The sequence below is a fragment of the Prionailurus viverrinus genome, chromosome B2, assembly GCF_022837055.1.
Source record: "Prionailurus viverrinus isolate Anna chromosome B2, UM_Priviv_1.0, whole genome shotgun sequence".
Taxonomy (NCBI): Eukaryota; Metazoa; Chordata; class Mammalia; order Carnivora; family Felidae; genus Prionailurus; species Prionailurus viverrinus.
Genome location: NC_062565.1, coordinates 101,407,976 through 101,434,285, shown reverse-complemented (window position 1 = coordinate 101,434,285; position 26,310 = coordinate 101,407,976). Strand labels below are relative to the sequence as shown.

The 26,310-nt window shown below is 39.3% G+C and overlaps 1 protein-coding gene across 2 annotated transcripts in view; it reads left to right on the top strand.

The window, feature by feature from the left end:
- The window catches only part of LAMA4 (laminin subunit alpha 4), a 150,913-nt gene extending 124,947 nt beyond the window's left edge, over positions 1-25,966 (top strand). For both annotated transcript variants that reach the window (XM_047859971.1, XM_047859970.1), the window contains exons 26-39: positions 854-996; positions 2,749-2,887; positions 3,519-3,656; positions 5,285-5,418; positions 6,574-6,738; positions 8,192-8,345; positions 13,246-13,433; positions 14,888-15,077; positions 15,956-16,111; positions 17,671-17,830; positions 19,173-19,303; positions 20,423-20,516; positions 20,988-21,107; positions 25,503-25,966. In XM_047859971.1, coding sequence (XP_047715927.1) covers positions 854-996; positions 2,749-2,887; positions 3,519-3,656; positions 5,285-5,418; positions 6,574-6,738; positions 8,192-8,345; positions 13,246-13,433; positions 14,888-15,077; positions 15,956-16,111; positions 17,671-17,830; positions 19,173-19,303; positions 20,423-20,516; positions 20,988-21,107; positions 25,503-25,648 — 2,058 coding nt within the window. In that variant the 3' untranslated portion in view covers positions 25,649-25,966. The remainder of the gene's footprint in view (positions 1-853; positions 997-2,748; positions 2,888-3,518; positions 3,657-5,284; positions 5,419-6,573; positions 6,739-8,191; positions 8,346-13,245; positions 13,434-14,887; positions 15,078-15,955; positions 16,112-17,670; positions 17,831-19,172; positions 19,304-20,422; positions 20,517-20,987; positions 21,108-25,502) is intronic.
- Positions 25,967-26,310: the final 344 nt, after the last annotated feature.

The window sequence follows — 26,310 nt, the reverse complement described above, 5'->3', positions numbered from 1 at the left end:
AAGGAATACTTACTCCTTAATCTTGAAACAGTTATACAGTATACTGATAATATACTTCATCTATTTTCATTAGCAACTACTCTGAATCTACAATTGAGTAAAATGTATAAAGACATATCTTTTAAGTTGAACCAAAATGCAGAGAGTAGGAGGTGGTATTTCTCTTTTCAGTTCAAAGTCCATGGCTTTCATGAGGATGGTTTACGATAGAGGAATATTTAAACTATTTCTCTGGCTAGCATTTTTGCAGATTCATTAAATCTTTTCACGATGTCACACACACAAAAAAAGGTACCCGGTAACATACACTTTAGGGTCCAAAAGGTAGCTGTTAATAGTTTTTTCCTGAATCCCCTCGAAGGGGCAAAAGACAACACCTGGTCTCGTGACAGAAGTATTTTTTGATCTAGCTTCTTCTTCATATGGAAACCTTTCTCCAGAAAATGTGAATTTCTGGTTATTTAAGTAAGACTTCCATATCTGTAAGAAAGAAAAATCTATTCCCCATTTTGTGAACAAACAAGCATGGGAACATGGAGTCACAGCTGTTATAATCAGAATAATTAAAACATAGTAGTCTTCAAAAAGCTGATTATTTTTTAATGTTTATTTATTTGTTTACTTAGAGAGAGCACACACATGAGCAGGGGGAGGGATGGAGAGAGGAGAGAGAGAGAATCCTAAGCAGGCCCCATGCCATCAGTGTGGAGCCCCAGCACAATCCCATGAACCATGAGATCACGACCTGACCGAAACCAAGAGGCAGACACTTGACCTACTGAGCCACCCAGGCACCCCCAAAAAGTTCATTATTAAATAATGATCAGGACCTACTATATATTATTCCTCCTAGATCTCAATCATTTACCACAATGATAAGAAAATGATTTTGGTGGTTGACAGACGACATGTCAAGAGCATGGACAATGAAAAGATGAAAATACCTTTTACAGACATATACATTGGAGGGGCTCCCCCAGAAATTTTACAATCCAGGTAAGGTGGGGGTTTTTTGTTAAGTAGTTATTGTTTCTAACAATGTACTGGGTTGAGTATTCAACATCCAGAAGAGGTCTAGTAAAACTTTTAAAGCCCTCCCACTTGCTACTTCGACACACATGCACAGGCACATGCACACACATTCATGCACGCTCATGACCTTCTTAAATTAACATCTTCTAGATGTGATCTACAGGTTTCTTTAATTACTGTATTACTCTTACAACATAGTCTAAAGCAATATGTCTCATCTGCAGGAAGAAAGGCAGAGCATCTGTCCCTTTACTTTTGTTTTAGTCTTAAACCTCTTTGAACTCTCAAATAGCATCTGAGGATATGGAAATTTTTAAGCTTATCCAAGAGGTTATGAATCATGTATCATTACAATTTTATTCTCATGTATTTAAAAATTTAACTATCTCTTATTACAACCGAGTCATAGCATCAGTCGCCCTTGAGACTGAGAGGCAACTTTAGAATATTCCAGTCCAATCATTCTCAATGCTGGTTCTCATTAGAATAACCTGGAGAACTTTTATGAACACTCTAGCTTGTGACCACTCTCCAGAAATTCTAATTGGTGTGGAATAAGGCCCCAACCTCAAGCTTCCTTTACAAATTAGATACCCTCTTAGCCCCTTCAGCCATGCCACATGGGACTTTTAACCACTGTGGTTGCCATTATATATCCACTAATCTGTTAGTTAGTATGGTCCTCTATTTGTGATCTTGATGGAGCAAAATGTGTTAGGGCTATTACTCCTTAGTTTGGCCAGTGTTCATCTAAAATACATTGAAGCCATTATAATTTGGTTAAAACTAGCTTCATAGTCATTCAATATTTAATAATATGTTAGGTATTAGGATTACAGTGTTGATCAAAATGCCATCCCTGATCTCAATGATAAAGGATTTCTTACTAGCCTATGAATCCAAAGCCTAACATTCACTAAGACATTTCTCTAGCCTTAGCTGGTTGCATTGCAAAATAGCCAAGAAGATGAGTTCATGACCCAAGTGGATTAATGGAAGACTGAATACCTGGGTTCAAATCCTAACTTACCTCTTGTGACATTAAAAAACAAAAACAAAAACAAAACTTGATGTTTCTTAGTTTCATTTAATAGGTTAAACCATGTGAAGTTGCCAAGAGTTGACCATTTTTTACCTAAAATATGTCCATTTTTTACGGTTCAACCTATTAATCATCTACAAAAGGAAAATAATAGCATTTCCTTCTATCTCAATGAATTTTTATAAATATGGAATGAGCTAATGTAAGTTAAAGGATCTTGAAAATTATAAAAAGTTAAACAAATTGGCTTGATGAAGAATAAAGCCATTCTATAAACAAAGATTAGATATTACTACGTGCTTATGGAAGAAGCCATGAGAATATGAACAATTAGAAAGCTATTAAAGGGGCGCCTGGGTGGCGCAGTCGGTTAAGCGTCCGACTTCAGCCAGGTCACGATCTCGCGGTCCGTGAGTTCGAGCCCCGCGTCGGGCTCTGGGCTGATGGCTCAGAGCCTGGAGCCAGTTTCCGATTCTGTGTCTCCCTCTCTCTCTGCCCCTCCCCCGTTCATGCTCTGTCTCTCTCTGTCCCAAAAATAAATAAATGTTAAAAAAAAAAAAAAGAAAGCTATTAAAGTGAGTATAAATAAAATCAAATTTCATATCCCACATGTGCAGGGTAACATTACCATGATCATCATCATCATATCAGTGAAGACTAATTTTCTTTTTCAGGACCCTCAAAGCACACCTTCCCCTAGATATCAACTTCAGAGGATGCATGAAGGGTTTCCAGTTCCAAAAGAAAGATTTCAATTTATTAGAGCAGACGGAAACCCTGGGAGTTGGTTATGGATGCCCAGAAGACTCTCTCGTAAGTACCAAGCAAAAGCTTTTTATTAAATAGACACACACACACACACACACACACACATCTTTTTTAATAATAAAAAATAAACAGACACAAAACTTATCATTCTCAAAAGCTGAAAAAGCTCTTTTCAGCTTCTCTGTGATTGTAGATACATCTTGGGCTCCTTTCTGCCACCAGCAAAAAGAAGAATCATTAAGCTAGAAATGCTTGTGGGAATTCCTCTATGACTTGTCCATTTGCTTCAGTTTTCAATGGGCTTCCAAAGCCCAGAGAGGCTGTGTAGGCATCTTTTCTCACTCAGGGTGGAGAATGTGCAGAAGCTGAAACCCCATCACACAGAAGGATGGTTAACATGTCTAAATTCCAGTATAATCCAGAAGTTAAAACATAAAATATTAATACTTCTCTGTTCTTGGATTAACTACAGAACACTTGAGCTCACCTTCTAAAGGTATTTCAAAAATAAAATAGGCAGAGGTTTAGTGACCCCAAGACCCAACTTATTTATCTCTGAAAAGGTCATCACCAACATATACACTAATGGACATGGACTTTGGTGTGTGGGAAATTGACATTTTAAGTACTTGATAATTATCTCAAACCCTATATTCACTTTTTTTTGGCCACACAGATATCCCGCAGGGCATATTTCAGTGGACAGAGTTTCATTGCTTCCATTCAGAAAATATCTTTCTTCGATGGCTTTGAAGGAGGTTTCAATTTCCGAACGTTACAGCCAAATGGGTTACTATTTTATTATGCCTCAGGGGTACGTATTTGTTTTTCCCTACAGGAACTTCCTTCTGATACTTGTTTTGTCTGTTAACAGTACTATTTATGCACATTAAAAGTGAATTGCAATTCAAATTAATTTTGACTGACATGAACATGCATAGAGTGCTTCATTTCAGACACTTTATAATTATATACAGTGCATATCAGAAGTTCTGAACCTAGGATTTATAGAGCCACCCCTCAGGAGCTTATGGAGAAAGTTCAGTGCGTCTATTGACCTAGGTCAGAAAAACTTAAGATTTTTTTAAAATTTTATTTTCTCAAACTAAAATTTAGCATTTTCTTCAATTACAAATGTTGGCAACAAACCACAGTAGTATTTGCAGAACCTGTTACTTTATCATTAATAGAAACAACAGGTATTTTTCATTTCACATTATAGTTCTCACAGATATCTCAAAATGTCATTTTTGGCCATTGCTACTTTTAAATTACGGTAGTTATTAGATCTGCTGATAGATTTTATAATTTAATGCTTTAATAAAGAAGTGCATGTATTACTATGTCACAGATTTATTGTTTTAATATTTTGAAACTGTATCTCAATGTAATTGGTTTCCTTTGTATTCCTAGATGTTTTGTTTGATGCATTTTAAAATGTTATTTTTGAAGGGGCCTGTGTGTATCACCAAGCTGTCAAAAGAGTCCATAGCACAAAAAAAAATGTTAAAAAAAAAAAAAAAACCTTTGTGTATATATACAATTATGCATGTGATTTAATTTATAAAATTAAATTCTTAGACTGGCTATAGAACACTTGAGCTCACATTCTCAAGTTATTATTTCAAAAATAAGATAAGCAGAGGTTTAGTGGCCTCACGACCCAAGTGATTTATCTCTGAAAAGGTCATCACCAACATATACACTGATGGAGCAGGTCACAATATAATTTATAAAAGCAGCTTTTACTTTTCATACTTATTTTTTTATATTGAATTGAATTTAAATCCCAAAGCACTTTGTAGGACCTCCCCCACACAACCTGCTTCACATTACCATGGCTAGTTAAATAACACTTTCTGTCCACAAAAGTAGTTATGTTGAAGGCTGTCCCTTCAACTGTAGAGGCCAATGCCCACATAAGGGAAGAGAAGCAAGATTATCAATTTGCCAATATTTTAAACAATCAATAAGCCCATTCAGAAAAAGAAATGGTAACTTCTGCTCTTTTTTCTCTTCTGCCTCTATAGAGGAGAAGTTAAACATTTAAAAAGCCAAACTGGCAAATTACCCCTTGCCTGGTCGTCTAGCTACATCCCCAGGGAGACTCAAGTATTGCTTTTCCCAGAGGGAGACTGAAGACAGAATAGCAATGTCTGAGTTAGGGAGTTAACGAACACTGGGACAACTCTCAGCATGACAAAACACCAGAAATCTTCCATTCAGGATACAGGAGGCTCCTTTCTCCATTGAAATGCGCCTGATTTTATAGACGACACCAGTATAAGCAACAGAGTATTCTGTTGTTTTCATAGAAATTATTTGACAAACTTCCCACTCTTCGTGTGTTCCTTTAAGCAATACCACGAAGTAGAAGTTGAAAACGTGTCCGTCATCTGGATCTCCGGCCTCCCTACTTAAAAACCTGTGCTTGAATTTCAGTCAGATGTGTTCTCCATTTCGTTGGACAACGGCACTGTGGTCATGGATGTAAAGGGGATCAAGGTGCAGTCGGCAGATAAGCAGTACCATGACGGGCTGTCCCACTTCGTCATTACCTCTGTCTCACCCACAAGGTACAGCCCCTCACTTTATACTCTTCCCACCAGACGGTTTTATTTATTTTATTTGCATGATTCTCTTGAATGACCACTATGAATAATAGCCTATTTTATTGCTTTTCTAGAAGAAAAATGGTAGAAGGAACAACATAATGTTCTTTTAAAAGGAAGTTGCTGTTAATTTTCAAGAGATGCCACATAAACCACTATATAATTACTTCACAAGAATATAAGGGTTTTTTTCCACTGAAACCACAGGCTACAGACGTTCTTGGGGGAAGTACCTACACATAGTACTTCCTGAATGGATTTCAGTGTTTTGCACATAGAAGGAGATCAGAAAACATTGATTTCATTTGGATTTTAATTAAACAATTGAGGGGAGCCTGGGTGGCTCAGTCGGGGAAGCGTCAGACTCTTGATTTCAGCTCAGGTCACAATCTCATGGTTCATGAGTTCAAGCTCCACATTGGGCTCCACGCTAACAGTGCAGAGCCTGCTTGCGATTATCTCTGCCTCTCTCTGTCCATGCCTCTCTCTATCTCAATAATAAATAAATAAACATTAAAAAATAATAGAAGCAAGAAAGCAAGAAAGGGAAAGAGAAAGAAAGAACTTTACATTTATGGCCATATTTTGAAAGCTCTAACTTTAGTTTTTAAATGTGTAATACTGAATTTCTTTTTTATAAGAAGAAAGCTTTCTAGAATAAGAAATAAATTTCTTTTTGTACAGCTGCGATTCTGTATCCATTTCTGTGGAGCCCGCCCATTACAAAAAAAAAATCATTAATAAGCCTTTCTAGAGTCCATTTCCAATCACAATCAAAACCATTCAATGTGCTTTTCAATGAAAACGGTCTCCCCAGATGTGATTAAATAATCACCATGAGTTATGTTTGTCTTTTCCACCTCCCACCCCCCCACACACACACAAAATGCTCATGACTAGTCATCTGAACTTTTTGTTTTTAGAGGTCTAGAGAGACTTTTCTGCATATCAAAATATTCATCTATTTTATCCTGGGCCTCATGACGAGTCTGGAAAATTGCTATCTTTTCACTGGCCAGAATGTTCTATTTCAATTTCACAAGAAAACCTGTAACCTGGAATGGAACTCAAGGTAAAATGGTAGCCAGGTAGTGTCTAAAGAAGCTTTTTCCTTTGCAGATATGAACTAATAGTAGATCAAAGCAGACTTGGGAGCAAGAATGCTCCCAAAGAGAAGGTGGAACAGACACAAGCAAGTGAAAAGAAGTTTTACTTCGGTGGCTCACCCATCAGTCCCCAGTTTGCTAATTTCACTGGCTGTATAAGTAATGCCTACTTTACCAGGTATAACATTTTTATTATTCATTAATTCTGCATGATTGATTAAAAAGAGGTCAGGTCAATAATGAAAGTACTTACACTGTTAAAACTGAGAGCTATGAGGGCGCCTGGGTGGCTCAGTCAGTTAAGCGACCGACTTTGGCTCAGGTCATGATCTCACGGTTCATGGGTTCAAGCCCCACGTTGGGCTCTGTTCTGACAGCTCAGAACCTGGAGCCTGCTTCAGATTCTGTGTCTCCTGCTCTCTCAGTTCCTCCCCTGCTCATGCTCTGTCTCTCTCTGCCTCTCAAAAAATAAATAAATGTTAAAAAAAAAAGACTGAGAGCTATGAAATTTAGGAGAAACAGTAGAGGGTAGTCATTACAAGCTCTCATGTGCTCGGGCAACTGACATACTTGTTTGTGTGTAGGTTTCTTGCCTTTAAACTTCTGTATGACCTTGGTGGAGTCAGCCTTTGTTTCTTCTCCACCTAAATGCAGATAATAATAACGCCTGCCTCCTTGTTATGACAATTAAATGAGATAGTGTGCAGAAAGCACCTGGCATACAGCAAGCTGTAAATATTAGATGCAATTAATGAGAAAGAATGAAATCTGGCCGTTGTAGCATCCTGGATGGAACTGGAGAGTATTATGCTGAGTGAAATAAGTCAGGCAGAGAAAGACAGATGCCATATGTTTTCACTCATATGTGGATCCTGAGAAACTTAACAGAAGACCGTGGGGGAGGGGAAGGGAGCAAAAAAAAGGTTACAGAGAGGGAAGGAGCAAACCATAAGAGACTCTTAAATACTGAGAACAAACTGAGGGTTGATGGGGGGGTGGGGGAGAGGGGAAAGTAGGTGATGGGCATAGAGGAGGGCACCTGCTGGGATGAGCATAATATATCTATATCTATATCTATATCTATATCTATATCTATATCTATATCTATATATAGATAGATACACACACATATACATAATATATATACATATACATATATATATATATGATGCAATTATGTCCATACTTATTATTAACGGTGTAGTACAGAGCAACATACCCAAATCCTTGTTAGAAGTTTCAGAAAGTCTCCTTAACTTTAAACAAAGACATTAATCTGGGTCCTTAACAAAGACAATAAGGGCTCCCTGACTACAAGAACAGGCAAGGGAGAAACTTAATACAGATCTAGTAACACAGAGGCAGTACCAATCACCCAGTGTGATGAGAGAAAAGGTGTTCATCTGTCAGAATGTGCTAGCGTCAGGCACAATCATCCATTCCTTGTCACATGGTTGGGTAAAGGTTTCTGATGAAGATTGTGGTTGATAAAGAAGGACCCATCACACACACACACACACACACACACACACACACACACATTTTAATTGCCAAAGGACTTTCACTTCCATAATTTCCATCGCGTAATTCTGAACAGTATTTTAAGGTTTTTTTTTCCATCTGTTGTGTAGGTTGGATAGAGATGTGGAGGTAGAAGATTTTCAGCGGTACTCTGAAAAGGTCCACACTTCTCTGTATGCGTGTCCTATTGAGTCTTCGCCATTGTTCCTCCTTTACAAAAAAGGCAAAAATTCCTCAAAGCCCAAACCAAGTCAGAATAAAAAGGTAAAAGACAATGCCGTGCCAAATCCTCAGCTGCCCTCGTATTCCATGCACACAATGCTAGACACTGATGCTTTATAAAATTTCCGCCAGTTTGCAACTGTGCGCCTACGAAAGGCAGGATTCTTCTAGCACCCCGTATTATTGTTTACCAGCTTTGGTGTATCAATCTTTGCTCCCAAAGAAACATTTTGAATCGGCTTTTACTGTGTACTTCCAACTGCTTCTCATTGCCGGGGTTAAAATTGCTCGTTACTTAATACCGTAATTCTCCTTACCATTTGCTTTGGTGTAGCAATCTTGGGCTTCTGCCACAGTCTTGGATCTCATTAAAGTTTCTGATCTTATCCTGTTTTCCTCCTTCCTTGACCTTCACTTCAACCACCCACAGGCATGGTTGATCTGTGCCATCGCCTGATGCTGCTGCATCATCGAAATCTTTTGAGTTCTTAAACTGCATCCCCTGACTACTGTTCTTTCTCGTTCATTTACTTCCAGCACATACATTAGGTGCCTTCATTGCAGATGAAACTCTTAAGTCCTTCCCATTCTTTCAAGCTAATCCTCCCCACCCATCTTCCTGGCCCAGTTTTAACAATGCACTCGGGTGCCACTCCTCCCCCACCCCAACCCGGTCCAAGCCACCATCATCTCCCATTTGAGCCTTGCCATAGGCTCCCAACAGGCCTCTCTGCTTCCATCCACTTCTCTGATGCTCTATCCTCTGCACAACAGCCGCATGCTTATAAATATGTCATATCGTGTCACTCTCCTGCTCAAAGTCCCCCCCACCCCCAACTGCACTCAGAGCAAAAGCTCCAGGCCCTATGATGTCTGAAGAGGCTCTATACCATCCAGGCCCCTTTCCCTCACTCACTCTCCTGCCCACACTAGAAGGAGCCATGCGCACTGCTGCAGGAAAGTCTTTCTTTCCGCCTGGACCACTCTTCCCCGAAATAGCTGCACGAACAACTCCCTCCAGGATTGCCCACTTTTCATGTGTTCAGGGAGGCCTGACTTAACCCCCTATTTCATACCAGCTGCCTTTTGCCTTCCACTGGTACTACCTACCTCCTTTGCCTCTCCTAGTTGTCCTTTTTTCCATAGCATTTTGTCATTTTAATTTATTTAGCGACTGTATTATGTTTACTATTTACTCTCTGCTTCCTCTGCTAGACTGCAAGCTTCCTTTTTTGTTGTTGCTCACTGATGTGTCCTAAGAGCCTAGAACAATTCACATAATAGGTGTTCAAGAAATATTTAGTGATCTATATCATAGGGTCGTTATAAAGATTAAATGAGGTGGTCCGTGAAAAGCCCTGGCACAAGGCCTGGCATAGAGCAAACATTCAGTGAATATTAGCTGTTATATCTCTACAGAGCCTTGTGAATGTGTCTGGAGGACCAGTTCCTAAAAGTGGGATTGCTTGGCTTAAGGGAATGTGCGTTCTCAATAATGAGATTATTTTACTCCCACAAACAGCACTTGAAAGAACCTATTGTCTTTCACAATAGCTAACACTGGATGTGATCAAATTTTTATAATTTTGCCAATCTAACGGACAGATACGGCATCTCATTGTGGTTTTAATCTGCACTTCTTTGAATGCTAGTGAGGCTGAGCATCTTTTAGAGGAAGAACTGATTTCTCTCCAAGACTGGCTTCTGAGCCATCAGCAAGAGGAAAGCATCGCCCCACCCTCCCGCTTCTGGCTTCTGATGGTTTTGCACTGGCCGTTATACCTTGAGCACTTCCCTGTAGATTTCAGCTTGCATGGACCACTTTTTAGAACCCCCATGCAACTTCTCCTTGGTTCACACATGATTTATCAATGTAAATAGAATAATTTCATTTATGTATAATCCAAAGTTAGTAATTTTTCAGGATCCTTTCCTGAATTTCACACAGAAGACTTTTTTAAGTGATTCAGGCAGAGAAATAATTTCATTGACTTCTATGAAGGCTTTTACTAGAAGATAATATAAAGGAGTCTTCAGAGGAGACCATGAGGCTCCGATGAAATATTTCTGTCACCTTGTCACAGTGATGCTAAAATGTTTATCCTGAAATTGTTCAGCTGGGACTTGAGCACGGGTCAGTGGATCCTATGCAATAGGTTAATACAGGCTGATGAGGAGAACCAACCTTCTATGGCATACACCCAACCCCTTTAAATGAATACAGTTTTCTATTTGAAGCTGTCCATCAAATGTAGTTTCCTAACAAATACTCATAGCCTCAAGGCTATAATAAACAGCCCTTGGAACTATTGACACAAACTTTTCAATAGTATAGGAAACCTCTTAGCCTTTCTTGTAAAAAGTCTTAGAAATTCAGCTTCATAATAACAGATACAGAAGCACTTTAGATTCCACTTATATTAGAATGCCAAATGTTTGCTAATCTTCTCTCATATTTACCCTTGTATCAATAGCTTCTTAAATACCTACCAAGAAAAGCTTGTGGCCTTCGGTTTAATTTTTTATCAAGGCCAATTCATAGCAATTTTGGCTTATAACAACTTATTTTCACAGTAACTTCCTAATAGTCCATTTTATGAATATGTTATAATTTATTTAACCATTAATAGACTTCAGTGCTTTCTAGTTTTCTTCATTTATGGGTGAATACCATGGTACATTAATCTTTGATTTTGTTGCTGAATAAACTTCTATGAAATATTCTTAGAGGTAGACTTATTGGGTCAAGTCAAACTACTTTCCAAAACAGGAACAGCGATTTATACTCCCCCATGAGTACGTAAGAATACCTGTCTTACTGCCTATGTTCTATCCTGAAAATTTTTCATAATCTCTATGTTTTTAAATTTAATTGGGAACATAGTTTCTCAGGTGGTGTTTAGTGTGATAATGAAGATTTTATATATTAGACATCAATTCTGGAGTATTGGCCAACATTCCAGAGAATTGATCCCTACACATAGGGCAACCCAGTATATTAGGTATGTGACCTCATCTACCTGGATGTAGGTGTTTGGACCAGGGTAGATTATGTGAACTAAGCTGGGCTATCAGATTCCTTTCCTTAGAAACTTAGAATCCGGAGACACCTGTCTAGGCTGGTCATTGAATAGAAAACATGGAAGATCTCTATATTAATCATGCACAAGAAAGAAAGCTGCTTTATAGAAAGAGAAAAGGCAGAAAGCTGTCCTGTAGAGAAAGAAAAATGAAAGCAGACAGTCTGAGAAAAACAAAGCTGAGATACCAGAAACATTTGGAAGAGAAGTATCTTGATTCCTCCTACTTTTCCAATTCCTGATTCTTGCCTCTGGTAGGACCCTGCTATACTGTACTATCTTCTCTGGGATTGTGTTAAGATACTTCTATACCCCTATAACACATTACCGTCCTTTTTCTTAAGTAGCTCGAATACTTTGGCTGTTATCTGAAACAAAAAAAACTTAGTGAATTGAAATAGACCCTCAGAGAAAAAAATTACAGTAATGTAGTCAAAGTCTAGCGGGTTCAGGTTCCCCACACATACAGCTATTTTAGGATAGTAAACTGAGACTCCGTATTATATGATAATGAAGTAATTAAGTTATACTTATCTTCTTTATTACTTATTATTATTATTATTCAGAGCATATATCCACAGAGGATTTAGAGTATTTGGTTGCCAGATTAATAACCAGAGTTTATTAATTTTTGCAGCTGACAAGAGACAGAGCCTAGTCTATGTGTTCCCACACTGAAGCAGAAAAAGGCAGGGCTGGTAACTTGAGACCGTCATAGTCCGATAGTCCATTGCTTTGCTGACCCCTGTAGTTGATTCACAGTTGTTCTCTTCCCATAGCTAAGTGGATGCACAGACTGAGACAGCGAGATCCTCTCCATAGGAATGGAAAGAAGGAGGAACCAGAGTGGAGGGTCCCCAAACCCCCACCGACCACTCACCCCCACGCTCCCGAAAAACAAAACCCCATCCTCCAGCCAGTCATCTAAAGTCCTTTCCATCTGGCAACAGCCTGTCTTCCACTTTGCTATCTAAGTGTCTGCTTTTTCAAATCAATTTTCAGTTCCTTAAAAAAAAAAAGGGAGCCATTTCCCACTCACCTTTCTCTTCCACACCACACACTGCCCGTGGAGGGCATGCAGAATCACTCATTTCCTTCCAGGTCGTTTCTACCTATTAGGTCTTCAATAAACATTGCTGGAGTAAATGAATAAATGTCTGATCAGATTTATTTTCATTTACTTTAATTTTGCTTCAGAACTAAGACTAGACAACCTTTCCATATTAGCCTGTAGTCTCAAAGCTCTAAATTTTAAAAACAACAGCGCAATTTAAGAGCACAAAGTAATTTTTAAGTATTGCTCCATACCTTGTCGCATAAACGTTTACTACCTATCTCATCACCAAAAATGCTCTTAGATATGTTGACAGTGTTACTGAGTATGTTAACTTTTTGCACAGCATGCATAAATAATAATCTGTGTGTTAAAGAAATATCGTTGTCTATGATTTGAGGCCTTTGTTGATCGATTCTCTCAGCATTCTTTTATTGTCAATATTTCCCTTTTCCACCATTCGTTAAGATGTGCATTTAATTTAAATGCTGCAGCCAGTTACCTCTGTAGCTTCAGGTTAGCTCTACTTTACCATCACAGACTAGAATTTTGGATTTGTTAATACGCTGCGTTGTTGTTGTTGGTTGTTTTTAATGCCACAGCTACTGCTATCATTTGCTTAAGGAAAGAGAGGGGCCTACTATTTGATGAATGGAAGATCCACAAAGAGTACACATTTTCCTTCCTATTTTGTTATGATGATGATGATGATGATGATGATGATTAACAATAAAGAAATCACAAATGAACTTTTGCTGCTAGTATATCACTTTTATCCCTTAATATGATTTATTTCCTATTCTTATAGGGAGAAAAAAGTAAAGATGCACCTTCAGGGGATCCTGCCAGCCTGAAGTTCCCAGAGCGGAATGCTCCAAGAGATTCCTACTGCCACCTTTCCAACAGTCCTAGAGCAATAGAGCACGCCTATCAGTATGGAGGGACCGCCAACAGCCGCCAAGAGTTTGAACACTTAAAAGGAGATTTTGGTGAAAAGTAAAGTAACACACTGTCCCTTCCAGAAACTTAATGCTATGGCTGGCCTTCATCCTTGTTTGCCATAGCCATCTTTTTCTTACGATCTTTCCTTTCTGTGCCACCTTAATCCTATTGTTTTATCATCAAAATAACGCCACATAGTACATGATTCATGCTGCCCAATAAATTACATTCTATGTGACTTTCTTCCCAAAAGTAAGATGCGAACGGCAGCATTCTCCTAGGAGTTGGCTGCATTGTATCAAAAAGGAAAGATAATCAAAGAAAGAAACATGGGGCAAATTTCAAATGACTCATCTTCTAACCTTGATATTACCTTCCTTCCCCCATAGAAATCGCTTTCAGATTGAGAGTGGGGGTGTCTCTGAACTACTGGAAGGTTAATAAGGAAAGACACTGAAGACACAAAACCACTGTATCTCCACTAACCCTCACGCTATCTGTAAAGCCCAGCACCTCTTCCCAGTATTCTGCAAATCTCCAGGTTACTGAGTACTTTTAAAGACTTCTTTAGGGGCGCCTGGGTGGCTCAGTCGGTTAAGCGTCCGACTTCAGCTCAGGTCACGATCTCGCGGTCCGTGAGTTCGAGCCCCGCGTCGGGCTCTGGGCTGATGGCTCAGAGCCTGGAGCCTGCTTCCGATTCTGTGTCTCCCTCTCTCTCTGCCCCTCCCCCGTTCATGCTCTGTCTCTCTCTGTCTCAAAAATAAATAAAACGTTAAAAAAAATAAATAAATAAAGACTTCTTTAGTGTTAGTACCCAAATATCCTTATATAGGTCTTATATCCCTTTCAAACCTTCATAGAAGCAATGCATTCAAAAAGAAACCTCTACTGCCTTCTAACTTGCTGTCTCCCTAATAGGCAGTATCAGTATTTTATGTTCATTGGGAAGAATTTAAAGTTAAATCAAACTAGAAATTAGCCTAATAAATGTATCTTATCTATCTGGCCTGGAGACAGATGTCTAGAAAGTTTTGTTTAATTCCTACACATTTTGGTGACTGTTTTTAACAGGTGATATCTATTGATTCATTTTTACTGGGAAATAGAAAATGAATCTGTATTTTCGATATTACACAAATGATATTGTTTCTGTGCAAATTTTTATACGCACATTCATTCCTGACTAGCACTTTTTGTCCATGTGAGTAAACTCAACGCAACCACATTTTCAAACTAAGACTCATTCTGATCCATAAGTGAAACAATGCTTCCTTAAATGTAGAATGTAGCCCTGCCGTATAAAGAAGCAGGGAAAGATTTACATTTTTTGAGTTAATCACGCTTTCCCAATAGCCATTAATTAATACTAAGGTATAATTAGAAGGAATGATGCTTAGGATTTGATAGAATGGCTACTCATTCTTCCTTACACTCTGTTTCTGTGGGAAACTAGAGATCTCCGTCAGTCTCATTTTACAGATAGTAAGCTTTTTCTTTTCCTTTACCAGATCTCAGTTTTCCATTCGTCTGAAAACTCGTTCCTCCCATGGGATGATTTTCTATGTGTCAGATCAAGAAGAGAATGACTTCATGACTCTATTCTTGGCCCATGGCCGCTTGGTTTTCATGTTTAATGTTGGCCACAAGAAACTGAAGATTAGAAGCCAAGAGAAATACAATGATGGAGTGTGGCATGATGTGAGTTGAAGGCTTGAGAATATTATTATGAGCAAATATTCACCATTGTCAAATGGACTGACATTAATGCCCTAGTGGTCTCTCTGGAAATACCCATTTTAAAATTCTATTGCCATGTGCTCAGAGTTCAATTTTGAAAACTTTTTAAAATTCCTTATAAAAATCTTGAAGCATAGTATTAAAATGAGTGTAATTTTTTAGCGTAATTATTTTCACCAAAGGACCAATGGCAAACCTAAACTGAAGTTTAATTTCTAATGAATTTTCACTTGTTTCTTTCCCACTGCCTGTAAGTTTCTCAATTTTAACAGCAATTGCTGAGTGTCTTTTATGGGCTAAGCTGTGGAAGATACAAAGCGAAGAGTAAATCACTTAGTCAGGAAGATAGAATAACCACTGGGAGACTATCTAAATATTGACGCAAATCAATGTTCTGTAATGGAAAGAGTAAGAAATGTAAGATGCATGACAATTAATTGCAATAAGTTTAGGAGAGGGAGAAAGCAAGTGGGCTGGTCAGCGGGGAAGAGCTTCATTGAGAACTCTACTAAATATGTATAAGCTGTATTCAGAAATTCAGCCTGTCACTTTAAATCAAGCTTTAAAGGAGAAAACTAAACCCTCGACCTTCAGAGAAAGGACCAGTATTTTTTTTTTTTTCTCAATGGTATCATTTTTTTTTAATATGAACTTTATCGTCAAATTGGGTTCCATACAACACCCAGTGCTCATCCCAACAGGTGCCCTCCTCACTATTTTAAAGAACTGCTGCAGATTTCCCACAGTACTGTAACACCAAAGGTAGAAAGAGGCAACCCAGCCTTCCCCCCCAATCTTGGGATATACTTGAGATGTGGTCTTTTCTTTCTCTCCATCAGGTGATATTTATTCGGGAAAAGAGCAGCGGCCGACTGATAATTGATGGCCTCCGAGTCCTAGAAGAGAGTCTTCCTCCTACTGCAGCTGCCTGGAAAATAAAGGGTCCTATTTATTTAGGAGGTGTGGCTCCTGGAAAGGCTGTGAAAAATGTCCAGGTAAGCTAGGCATGACCAGGTAGAGCCACTGACCTTTAGAGCTGGAAGATTCTTTAATCTAGGCCCTTGTTTTACAATCAGCCAACTGGCAAGAGTGAAACTGGAGTTTCGCTGGATATAGGCTATCAAAGTGAGGACTGTCCCAGGGGGTGTCTGTCTTGCCTCTGGCATTACAAAGTCAGGAGTGATCTTTTGATTCTATGGTAGAGGGGAGATGAAAAAGTTTCAGAGGTATATAAGCTGTCATGAAAAGTTATTCCTCACGGAGATACTTGGTTGGTTGTTCAGCAAGTACCCATGCTTTTAGGAAGAGAGAAGGAAGAAAGAAAGAAAGAAAGAAAGAAAGAAAGAGGGAAAAGGAGAAAGAAAGGGAGAGAGAGAGAGGGAGGGAGGAAGGAAGGTCATTCCATTATATATTATTGAGTGACAAAAAACTTTTGGGCCATTGGGCCCTTATGTAAACTACGATTTCATTTTTGTTTCCTACACACACACATACACACAGACCCGCATGCACACACAATTTGTAAATGTGCAAGGAAGTGTGGTTACTCCTGCAGAAAAGCAGGGGTATAGTAAAAAACATGTTATTTTTACATTTTAAAAGTTAAAATTGAACCTTTACAGAAATATTTAGCAATCAAGGGGATGTATCAAAGGGCTAATTTTTTTCTTAACAAATATAGATTTGACTTTCGCACAAAAGATTAATGCATTTCTAAAATTCCGTAATATATGTGGATAAAGCAAAACAAGGGGGGAGCTTGTGTTATAATTAGATTTTAGGCAACTCGCCCCAATTTCATGACAATCCCTTTAAAAGTAAGGTTTCCAAAGCAGTATAAAATCAGCTGCCCAAAGTGGCCCAAGTTTCAGGTCATGAGGTGCGATAAATGCTCAACCACAAGATCAGGTAATGAAGCCAGAAATGCAAGCTTTCTGCTGCTTACTTAACCATGGTAGACTTAACAGTTAAGAACTTTGTTAGCTGTGGGGCGCCTGGGTGGCACAGTTGGTTAAGCATCTGACTTTGGCCCAGGTTATGATCTCATGATTTGTGGGTTCAAGCCCCACTTTGGGCTCCACGCTGACAGTTTCGAGCCTGCTTGGGATTCTCGCTCTCCCCCTGCCCCCCCCCAACTCATTCTCTCTCTCTCTCTCTCTCTCTCAAAATAAATAAACTTAAAAAAAAATAATTTTGCTTGCCCTCATCAGCATCAGGTGATCTTGGGCCAGCTGTCATCCTTGAAGGAAAACAAACTAGGATCCTTCCAATATTTAATCTGAAAGCCAAAGCTGCAATTTATTTTGTCATAGCGTATGTGAAAACTTTCATAGCTAATTACTGCAGGCTGACAGTCTCAAATACAGAATCCCGGCTTCAAAGAACCAGTTGAGAAGCTACTCCCTGGAAAACAACTGATCCTTCAGATAGCTAAGATAACACGACGAGGAACTGCTTCATTTCTCTCGGGACTCGAGTCCCTTCCTTTTGTTTCCCTTTGGTGCACCTGTGAGTGTTGAGAAACTAGATTTTAAGGAATGTCTTCTTCTCTCAGATAAACTCAGTCTACAGTTTCAGCGGCTGCCTCAGCAATCTTCAGCTCAACGGGGCCTCGATCACCTCTGCATCTCAGACATTTAGCGTGACTCCTTGTTTTGAAGGTCCGATGGAAATGGGAACGTACTTTTCAACAGAAGGAGGATACGTGGTTCTAGGTAACAGTGACTTCCGCGCAGAACATGAATCATGAAACCCTTCTCTCCTGGAGGTGGCTGACAGGGATCTTGGGCTCAGAGTTAAAACTTCAGAATGCCAAACTCACTCAGCCCTAGGAAATGGCTTCTTTTCACAACAATCGCCTTTCTCGCCTCCTGCCATGCCAGACCGGTCATGTACGTCCGTCCCTGTTTGCTTCCCCTGACCAGAGCTTCTCCACAGCTGCCACAACTCTGATGTAGACCATCTGGGCTCTTTTAGAATCTCCTGTGCTGCTCTGTGGTCTAACCTGGGTCAACTCTTAGCCACCCTGCTCTTGTCCTTCTCTGCTGCCTCTTAGCATGACCTGTTGTCCCTACCAAAGGAAGTTCCACTTCCTCCCTTTGCCCTGCATCCCCACCCTTCAGAAATTTTATGTCTGGATTTTTAGTCTCCTCACCTATTACTCTGTCATTCATTGAACCAAGCTGTTATTGTATACCTCCAGTATGTCAGTACCTGTGCCGAGGGATGGAACGTGATAGTTCTGAAAATAAATACATAAAGCCCTAACAGACTACATGCAATCACCATCCAAGCCACCCCAACAAATATTCCATAGAGCAAACATTAGGCATGGCAGTGCAGCCAAGTGCAGGTCTTGGAGTGAGCTCGGACGTTCTCAAAAAGAGTTCATTTTCTTGCATCACTGCAACAGCAGCTCCTAACTGCTTCTACTGCTCTCACGTTTCCTTTCCTCTGAAGTGCTCTGCAGTCCTGGTGGCAGTTACCTTTATCAAAACTTATTTTAAAATACAGACCTGATCAAGTCCACTCCCCTGAGCAAAATAAAGGCAACCTTCCCTGCGTGAGCTCTAGCGCCCTTCCCCCCCCCCCCCCAGGGCTCCCCACTCGCCAGGCCTCCCTCTACCCTTGCAGGGGACAGCCCAGCCACCCTGGCCTCCACAGGGCTCCCCCAAATGTCCCAGGCTCTGTACTCGTGTCCAGACCGCTTCCTCCGCCCAGGTTGCTCTTTTCTCCTCCTCACTTGGAAGTGTTAAGTGGTCCCGCTGGCCGGAATCAGTTTCTCCTCCACTGAGTTCCCATAGCCATGGTGCCTTTTCCACATGCTGCCCCCAGCCACACACCCCACGCCGCCCAGCAGGAGTGGGGTGCTAGTTATCTCGGACCCCATGGGGCTTGCCACCGTGTGTCTGACATGGGAGATACCACTTTCTGCTTTACCGATAGAAAAATCTGCCAAACTTTCAAAAACAGGTATAAAAATACATAATTACAAAATCACACCATGGTTGCAAAATTTAGGTGGCTGCTTTTGAGAGCTAACGTTTCTCTCCACAGATGAGTCTTTCAATATTGGACTGAAGTTTGAGATTGCATTTGAAGTCCGTCCCAGAAGCAGTTCCGGAACCCTCGTTCATGGCCACAGTGTCAGCGGAGAGTACCTAAATGTTCACATGAAAAAGGGGCAGGTAGTGTGGGAAAAGTTGTTTTAATAGACCATCTCCTTTGACCTTGGATTCTAGATCTGAAGCAGATTTATGTCACAGAATTAGTTCATCAATCTTTCCTAAGGGGGAAAAAAAAACCCAATAGGGAAGCTATACGTGGAATTTAAATGCAGGCAGTACTCAGATTCAGACTCATAGTTGGGAACTGATTTGATTAGAGCAAAGAGCCATGAAAATGTGACAAAGCTAAAAAAAAAAAAAATCATCAACAAAATGGAATTAAAAGATTGTAATAAAAGAAAGCATTTTTACAACAAACGAGAGCAGCAAACATATCCAGCTGTCAAAATGAACTCTAAAGCATCTTTCTCTACAATATATGTGCATACCAGATGTGTATATGTGCATATATGTACATAAACATATATATTCTTTTCAATTGCTAGAAATCAAAAAATTGTTATAGTTAAGCACCACTTTCATCCTTAAAAATTATGACTAAAGAACATTCATGAAAGTGTTTGAATAAATATTAAAGAAAAAGCAGCATATTTTCATTTATGTCCCTAACTTAATAGAACTGATTTTTTTTTTAAATTCTGGTACTAGTAAAACATATACTAGTTTATGTTAAACTAGTATACTAGTTTACTACTAGTATACTAGTTTAACTACTATAGATACGATAAAATCCTTATAATGGCACTTACTGTGTGTCAGGAACTGTTCTAAATGTTTCATATGGACTAACTCATTTAACCCCCCACCCCCCAGTGGCTCTGTGAGGTAGGTTTTACAAATGAGGAAACAGAGGCACAGAGTGAGGTGACTGGGGCACTGGGTACGAACCCAGGCAGTCTGGCTCCACCAATACCTTAACCTGCTTTGCAGAACACATTCCGTCTTTTGAAATTAAAGGAATTTATGCTATTATCTTCTTGTCCCTCTCCCCCAGCTTCTCTCCTGTGTCATTATTTTGTCCTCTCCTAGGAACAGTTTACTCTCTATAGCCTACCAAAGAGTGACCCCTTGTGTTCACATTGCAAAGCTAATCGTTTGCATGTGGTGAATTTAAGAAATCTAGTTTTATCAGGAGAAGGAGAGATGAAATTAGATAATCATGTTCCCTGTCTTTTGCAGGTCATAGTGAAAGTCAACAATGGCATCCGAGACTTTTCCACCTCAGTAACACCCAAGCAGAGTCTCTGTGATGGCAGATGGCACAGAATTACAGGTGAGGAAAACGGAGTGTCCTGGGCTTCCTTTGTAAAGAGAGCCTACACTCCCATGTGTGGAGTGATGGCTTGGGAGAACTTAGACTACAACTCATATGATAAAATAGGGAATGGATGATAGTCTAAACGTGGCCAAGAAAAAAAAAATCACATGTTACCGTAGATATTGAATCCACACGTTATTTGAACATTTGAATACTGCCAAAATGGTCTTAAGGGGTTGTTTAAATAATGCACAATTTATGGAGCAAAAGAAAAGTAGGAGAAAGAGTATCCTAAATATTCTCTCTTTCACAGGAAAATGTTACAGTGATTGCTCAGTTAGACGTTGAAGTTTACAATGATATAGAAGAAAGTGTGAGGTTTATTCTGGAACAAATATAAGCCATTGCTGTTATAAATGAGTCCCTTTCGTGTGAAGATTAATCATTCCAGTGTCGTTTTTCACCGGTCTTTTCCTTGTATTTCAGTTATTAGAGATTCAAATGTGGTTCAGTTGGATGTAGACTCCGAAGTCAACCACGTGGTTGGACCCCTGAATCCAAAACCAGTTGATCACAGGGAGCCTGTATTTGTTGGAGGTGTTCCAGGTAAGAGTTATTTAAAAGGGACAAGTTTCCAAATCCAAAAAACAGTAAGTTCTCATTATTGTTATTATAGTATTAATTATTGAGCCATATGTTTTCCTAATTCACCTCCAAGGATTTTATATACAATGTCCTTTCATAGGAACAAGTATAGAACTACGCTCCAGACTCCTACCTTGTAGATATTACTCTCCCTTTTCTATATGTGTTATTTTTTTTCTCTTTTCCGTTTCTCAGATCCACATAGTGAAACACACACCCTACTTTTTTCTCTAACACAGAGAAAACCCATTTACTAATACTGCTCTAAGATCTGAGAATCTTGAGGGACTAAAAGTTTGCTGGTAATTACTTCCCTTTCTTACTAAGAAAGAAGTTCTTTCTTACTGAGAAATACACAGTTCTCCTTGTCCAAGATTAGTCTGAATTGTGAAAACAGCTGCAGACCATAAGTTCTTTTGTCCCTATGTAGTGACAGTCCCAAAGAGAGGTTCCCAGCTGCCATCCTGCAAACATCATCAGTAACATTGCTGCTGGTACAATCCAGGATGGTCACAGAAGGACTCTCAGGGACCCCCCACAATTGTTTTAAACCTCCGGAGCAGGGACCATGACCTATTGAAAGTGTTTGTTTCACACATTTAACTAACTTGGAAAAAAACTGAATGTTAAAGCTAAAGAGAGAGAGAGAGAGATAAGGAGAAACCCCAGCTTTTACATCTGGAATTTGGTAGAGATTTTAAGGAAAAACTTAACATGGTTTTTCCTTGTGTGCTATCTAGATTATTTTAGACTGACCCATGTAAAGGCAAGTAATACTTTAATGCAGAGAGTGAGAGGGAAAAAAAAAGAGAGAGTGAGAAAACACAGATAAAATTAAGCACCTGACACTGGGTAGTCACAAAATCATACCATCAAAGCACTCCTCTGCTTTGTAACATGAATTTTGCAAATACTAGTATTGACAATAACAGTAACTCACTGATGAAAGAGTTGAGACCTTCCTCTTCTTTACGTCCACTATCCGCGCCCATCTCCATTCCCCAGCCCTCTCCTCTGGCTCCGGGCCGCGGTTCTCAAAGGGATTCTGGCAAAGGCCCCCACTGAACTTCCTGCAGGCGGTACATAAGAAGTGTCAATTCTTCTGTTTCTGTACATTGCCTTCTTCCTGGAAACCACAACGTGGTTTAACATATTTCACACGTTCCCAAGAGCGTGCAACACCAAATTTAGCAAGGCCCTTGATCCTCTGGCCCCTCCTTACCCCTGCCTCTGGGGTCTCTCCACACCTTCTGAGACTTACAGTTTTCTGAATGCTCAGCGATGCTCTCCTTGCTCCGGGCCTTTAATAGCACACAGGGAAATGTTCTTGCTTCCCTCCCCGCCATACGTTTGGAGGAACAACTTCTCCCACTCTTTTCCCAATTTAACCCCTTATTGACCTTTAGGACTCAGCTCCAACCTCTACTTAAACACACATGCCCTGCTCTTCCTAGAATGTGCTACATTTACATATCCCTTTTGTAACACTTAACCACAGACTATTGTTGAACTTCAATAGTATACTCCTTGCTGCTAGGGACCCGTGACTTCATTCAACACAAAACAAACATTTACAGTCTACTAAGCACTGTGCTGGGCTCCCAGAGAAGGACAAAACAAGCACGGCCCACCTTCATGGAACTGACAGTATTTGTTCTTTCCTTTGCACCAAAGTGCTTTACTCTGTCACTCAAACAAGTATTTCTCCTTGATTTTTGTCTCTTTTCGGAGTGTGATCCCAGCATTACACACTGCCATCATCTCCCACTACAAGAGCTGCTAAGCTCCATAGGCTGGGTGGGAAAGGTGGACCTGAAGCCAGACTCAGCCTGCCTGAGGCATATAATGAACAGCAAATTTTAGCTAAGGAGCCCGCACACAGGAACTAATGGGCCAGGGGGAGCTAACCACCAGCCCACTGCACCATTACAGCTTTTAATTCCATCTAGGAAACGTGCCAGCAAGGCTAGAACGAAAGCAATTATAATTTAAGCTGAATGTCATTAATTACATCACATTGAGCTGTTCAACATTAATTCCACTAAAATCACATCAGAAACCGAGGCATGAAAAAGAATAACTAAAGGAAATTTAGGCATAAATAAACCTCTTGTTTGGAATCCTATTGGAATTCCAACCAGTTCTCTTCTATCATGCAGAACCCTGATAACACTATTTCTATCAATAAAAAGTTAATGCATTTAATGAACTATATTCCCCAAAGTCAATTTTATTGTATAATTTAAAATTCAAAATTAGAAATTAAAAAAAATTATGGGAATGGAAGCTGGTACAGCCACTCTGGAAAACAGTATGGAGATTCCTCAAAAAACTAAAAATAGAACTACCCTACGACCCAGCAATTGCACTACTAGGCATTTATCCACGGGATACAGGTGTGCTGTTTCGAAGGGACACATGCACTCCCATGTTTATAGCAGCACTATCAACAATAGCCAAAGTATGGAAAGAACCCACATGTCCATCGATGGATGAATGGATAAAGAAGATGTGGTATATACATACAATGGAGTATTACTCGGCAATCAAAAAGAATGAAATCTTGCCATTTGCAACTACATGGATGGAACTAGAGGGTATTATGCTAAGTGAAATTAGTCAGTCAGAGAAAGACAAAAATCGTATGACTTCACTCATATGAGGACTTTAAGAGACAAAACAGATGAACATAAGGGAAAGGAAACAAAAATATTTAAAAACAGGGAGGGGGACAAAACAGAAGAGACTCACAAATATGGAGAACAAACTGAGGGTTATGGGAGGGGTTGTTGGGAGGGGGAATGGCTAAATGCGTAAAGGGCATTAAGGAATCTACTCCTGAAATCATTGTTGCACTATATGCTAATTTGGATGTAAATTTTAAAAAATAAAAAATAAAATTAAAAAAAATTTTTAATTAAAATAATGTAATCCACACATACACACAGATTTGACTGTTCCTCTACTGCATCCTCTAATAATAATCTGCATTATTCTATCATAGTCAGGTTTTTAATCCAAGGAATGTTCTTAATACCGTGTTGATTTTATTAATCAGTTACTTAGGGTACTGGGGCACTTTGTTGTCACTACCTACCATAAATTGTGTGGTGAATTATGCAGACCATAATTTCTATATGAATTATTTTCTCTAGATGATGTTCCCCATAAACCAAGGGTGGTAAGCTTGAGCAGAATGAAAAGGCATGTTCTAAAACTAGTTTCCAAAATGGGCAGAAGAAATAGATGTTTCTGCCCCTTACACTCTTTCCTGTTCACTCATTTTTATTCTGGTGATGAAGTACGCTGAGCAGCCTTGAAGAATATATATAGTCATACTAATCTAGAGACAAAGGGAATTGATCTCAGCCCCCTTCCAAATCTAAAACTTGATAATTATTCTAAATATGAAATGCTATTTCCATGATTTATTTTCAGTACAAAGCTTCTGCACAGTCTTAATCTACACTGCTTAGAAAACTTATTACAGCTGCTTGATGGTATTTAATTTGCTGTCCTGTTTTATGTTCCTTCCTGAGTTAGTGATTTCGAAGTGTTTTCCGTCTCTTATCTGCTACTGCTCACATAGCTGTTTGTTCATAATAATAAGCTTTGACTAAATGGATTTTTAATTCCATGAAATTTCTAAGTCCTCTCAATTGCTTTAAATTATATTGCTTCTATCATCCAACACATTTAATTTTATCTGTACAATTAATAAGCATAAGGCTTCTTCTAGATCTCTAATTAAGATAAGGGGAGAAGGTTCCCCTGGCATTCTGCCGGGCACCTGTGCCCATACAAAGACTAGTCTAATTATCATTATCCCGTTTATAGTTCTCAAACCCTGAGCTCAGAAAAATTAAAATTTAGTTTATATGAATTCATTATTTTCTCATTGTACTTTATGAACTTGGCAAAAATGTGGAGACTTAAAGGCAAAGGGTGATGATACAAATTAAGCAGAAACATGAACCAAGTCTAAAAACAGCGTGGAAGCTAAAATTCCTTTCCCTTTTGTCATTAAATCACACAAAAATAAGTATAGATCCTGAAAATTCACTACTGAAGCTTTATATATAAGTGGTAGATTTCAGCCCTGGAAGACAAACGAAATCTACTCAGAAATTTGATCAGGGAAAACATGGCAAAACTTTAAAATTACCACATGTTCATATTTCTTCAAAGGCAGATAAAGTTCCTGAGAAAAGGAGTCAATTATAATTATATTCCATTTTTGACATGGAAATCATCTTGGTGATGTGAGCAGTTACTATGTATATTTCTGCCCAAGTAATATTTGGACTTGGAATGCCTCACTTGCAATCTTGGGTTTCGTTTCTTTCTTTTTTTCAGAGTCTCTGCTGACCCCGCGCTTGGCCCCCAGCAGACCCTTCACAGGCTGCATCCGTCACTTTGTGATTGACGGGCGGCCCGTGAGCTTCAGTAAAGCAGCCCTGGTCAGCGGCGCTGTGAGCATCAACTCTTGTCCAGCAGCCTGACGCAGCAGAGCAAAACTGCCCCTACGAAGTTCTTGAGAGCACTGAAAGAAACACAAAGCCAGCTGGGAGGAACAGCGACTTTTCCTCCCGGTGGGAGCCTTCATCTAGTTGAGCAGGACTTAAATGAATCGTCAGGGACTGGGTGTTTATTAATAATTTCTTACTTGGATTCTGACCTTGGATCCAAAAGGTCTCCAATGAACAACAATCAAAGGAGTGTTACACTTACTTGTATTATTTCCTGCTGGTGAAATTACTGTTCCTGTTTCTAATAAAATAGAAGGGATCCTAAATAAACACTGGCACACATTTTTTTAAGTATGCCTAGATTCTCAGATTCATCTTTCTTTCAGGGATGGTACTTTGAATTGGATTACACCAGAATATCTGAAGTATACTTTTCTTTATCCTGAAAACATTTACGAATTTATATAAAATCTAAAATTAGAGGACAAGTTTGCTTTTAGCATTTTCATTTGATCAGTATAACAAGGATATTTGGGGTTACAATTATATTAGCAGTTACAATGTTTAAGAAAATAAATTTCTTTTTTTTTGTTTTTTTAACATATATTTATTTTTAAGAGACAAAGACAGAGAACAAGTGGGGGAGGGGCAGGGAGAGGAGGAGACAGAATCTGAAGCAGGCTCCAGGCTCCAAG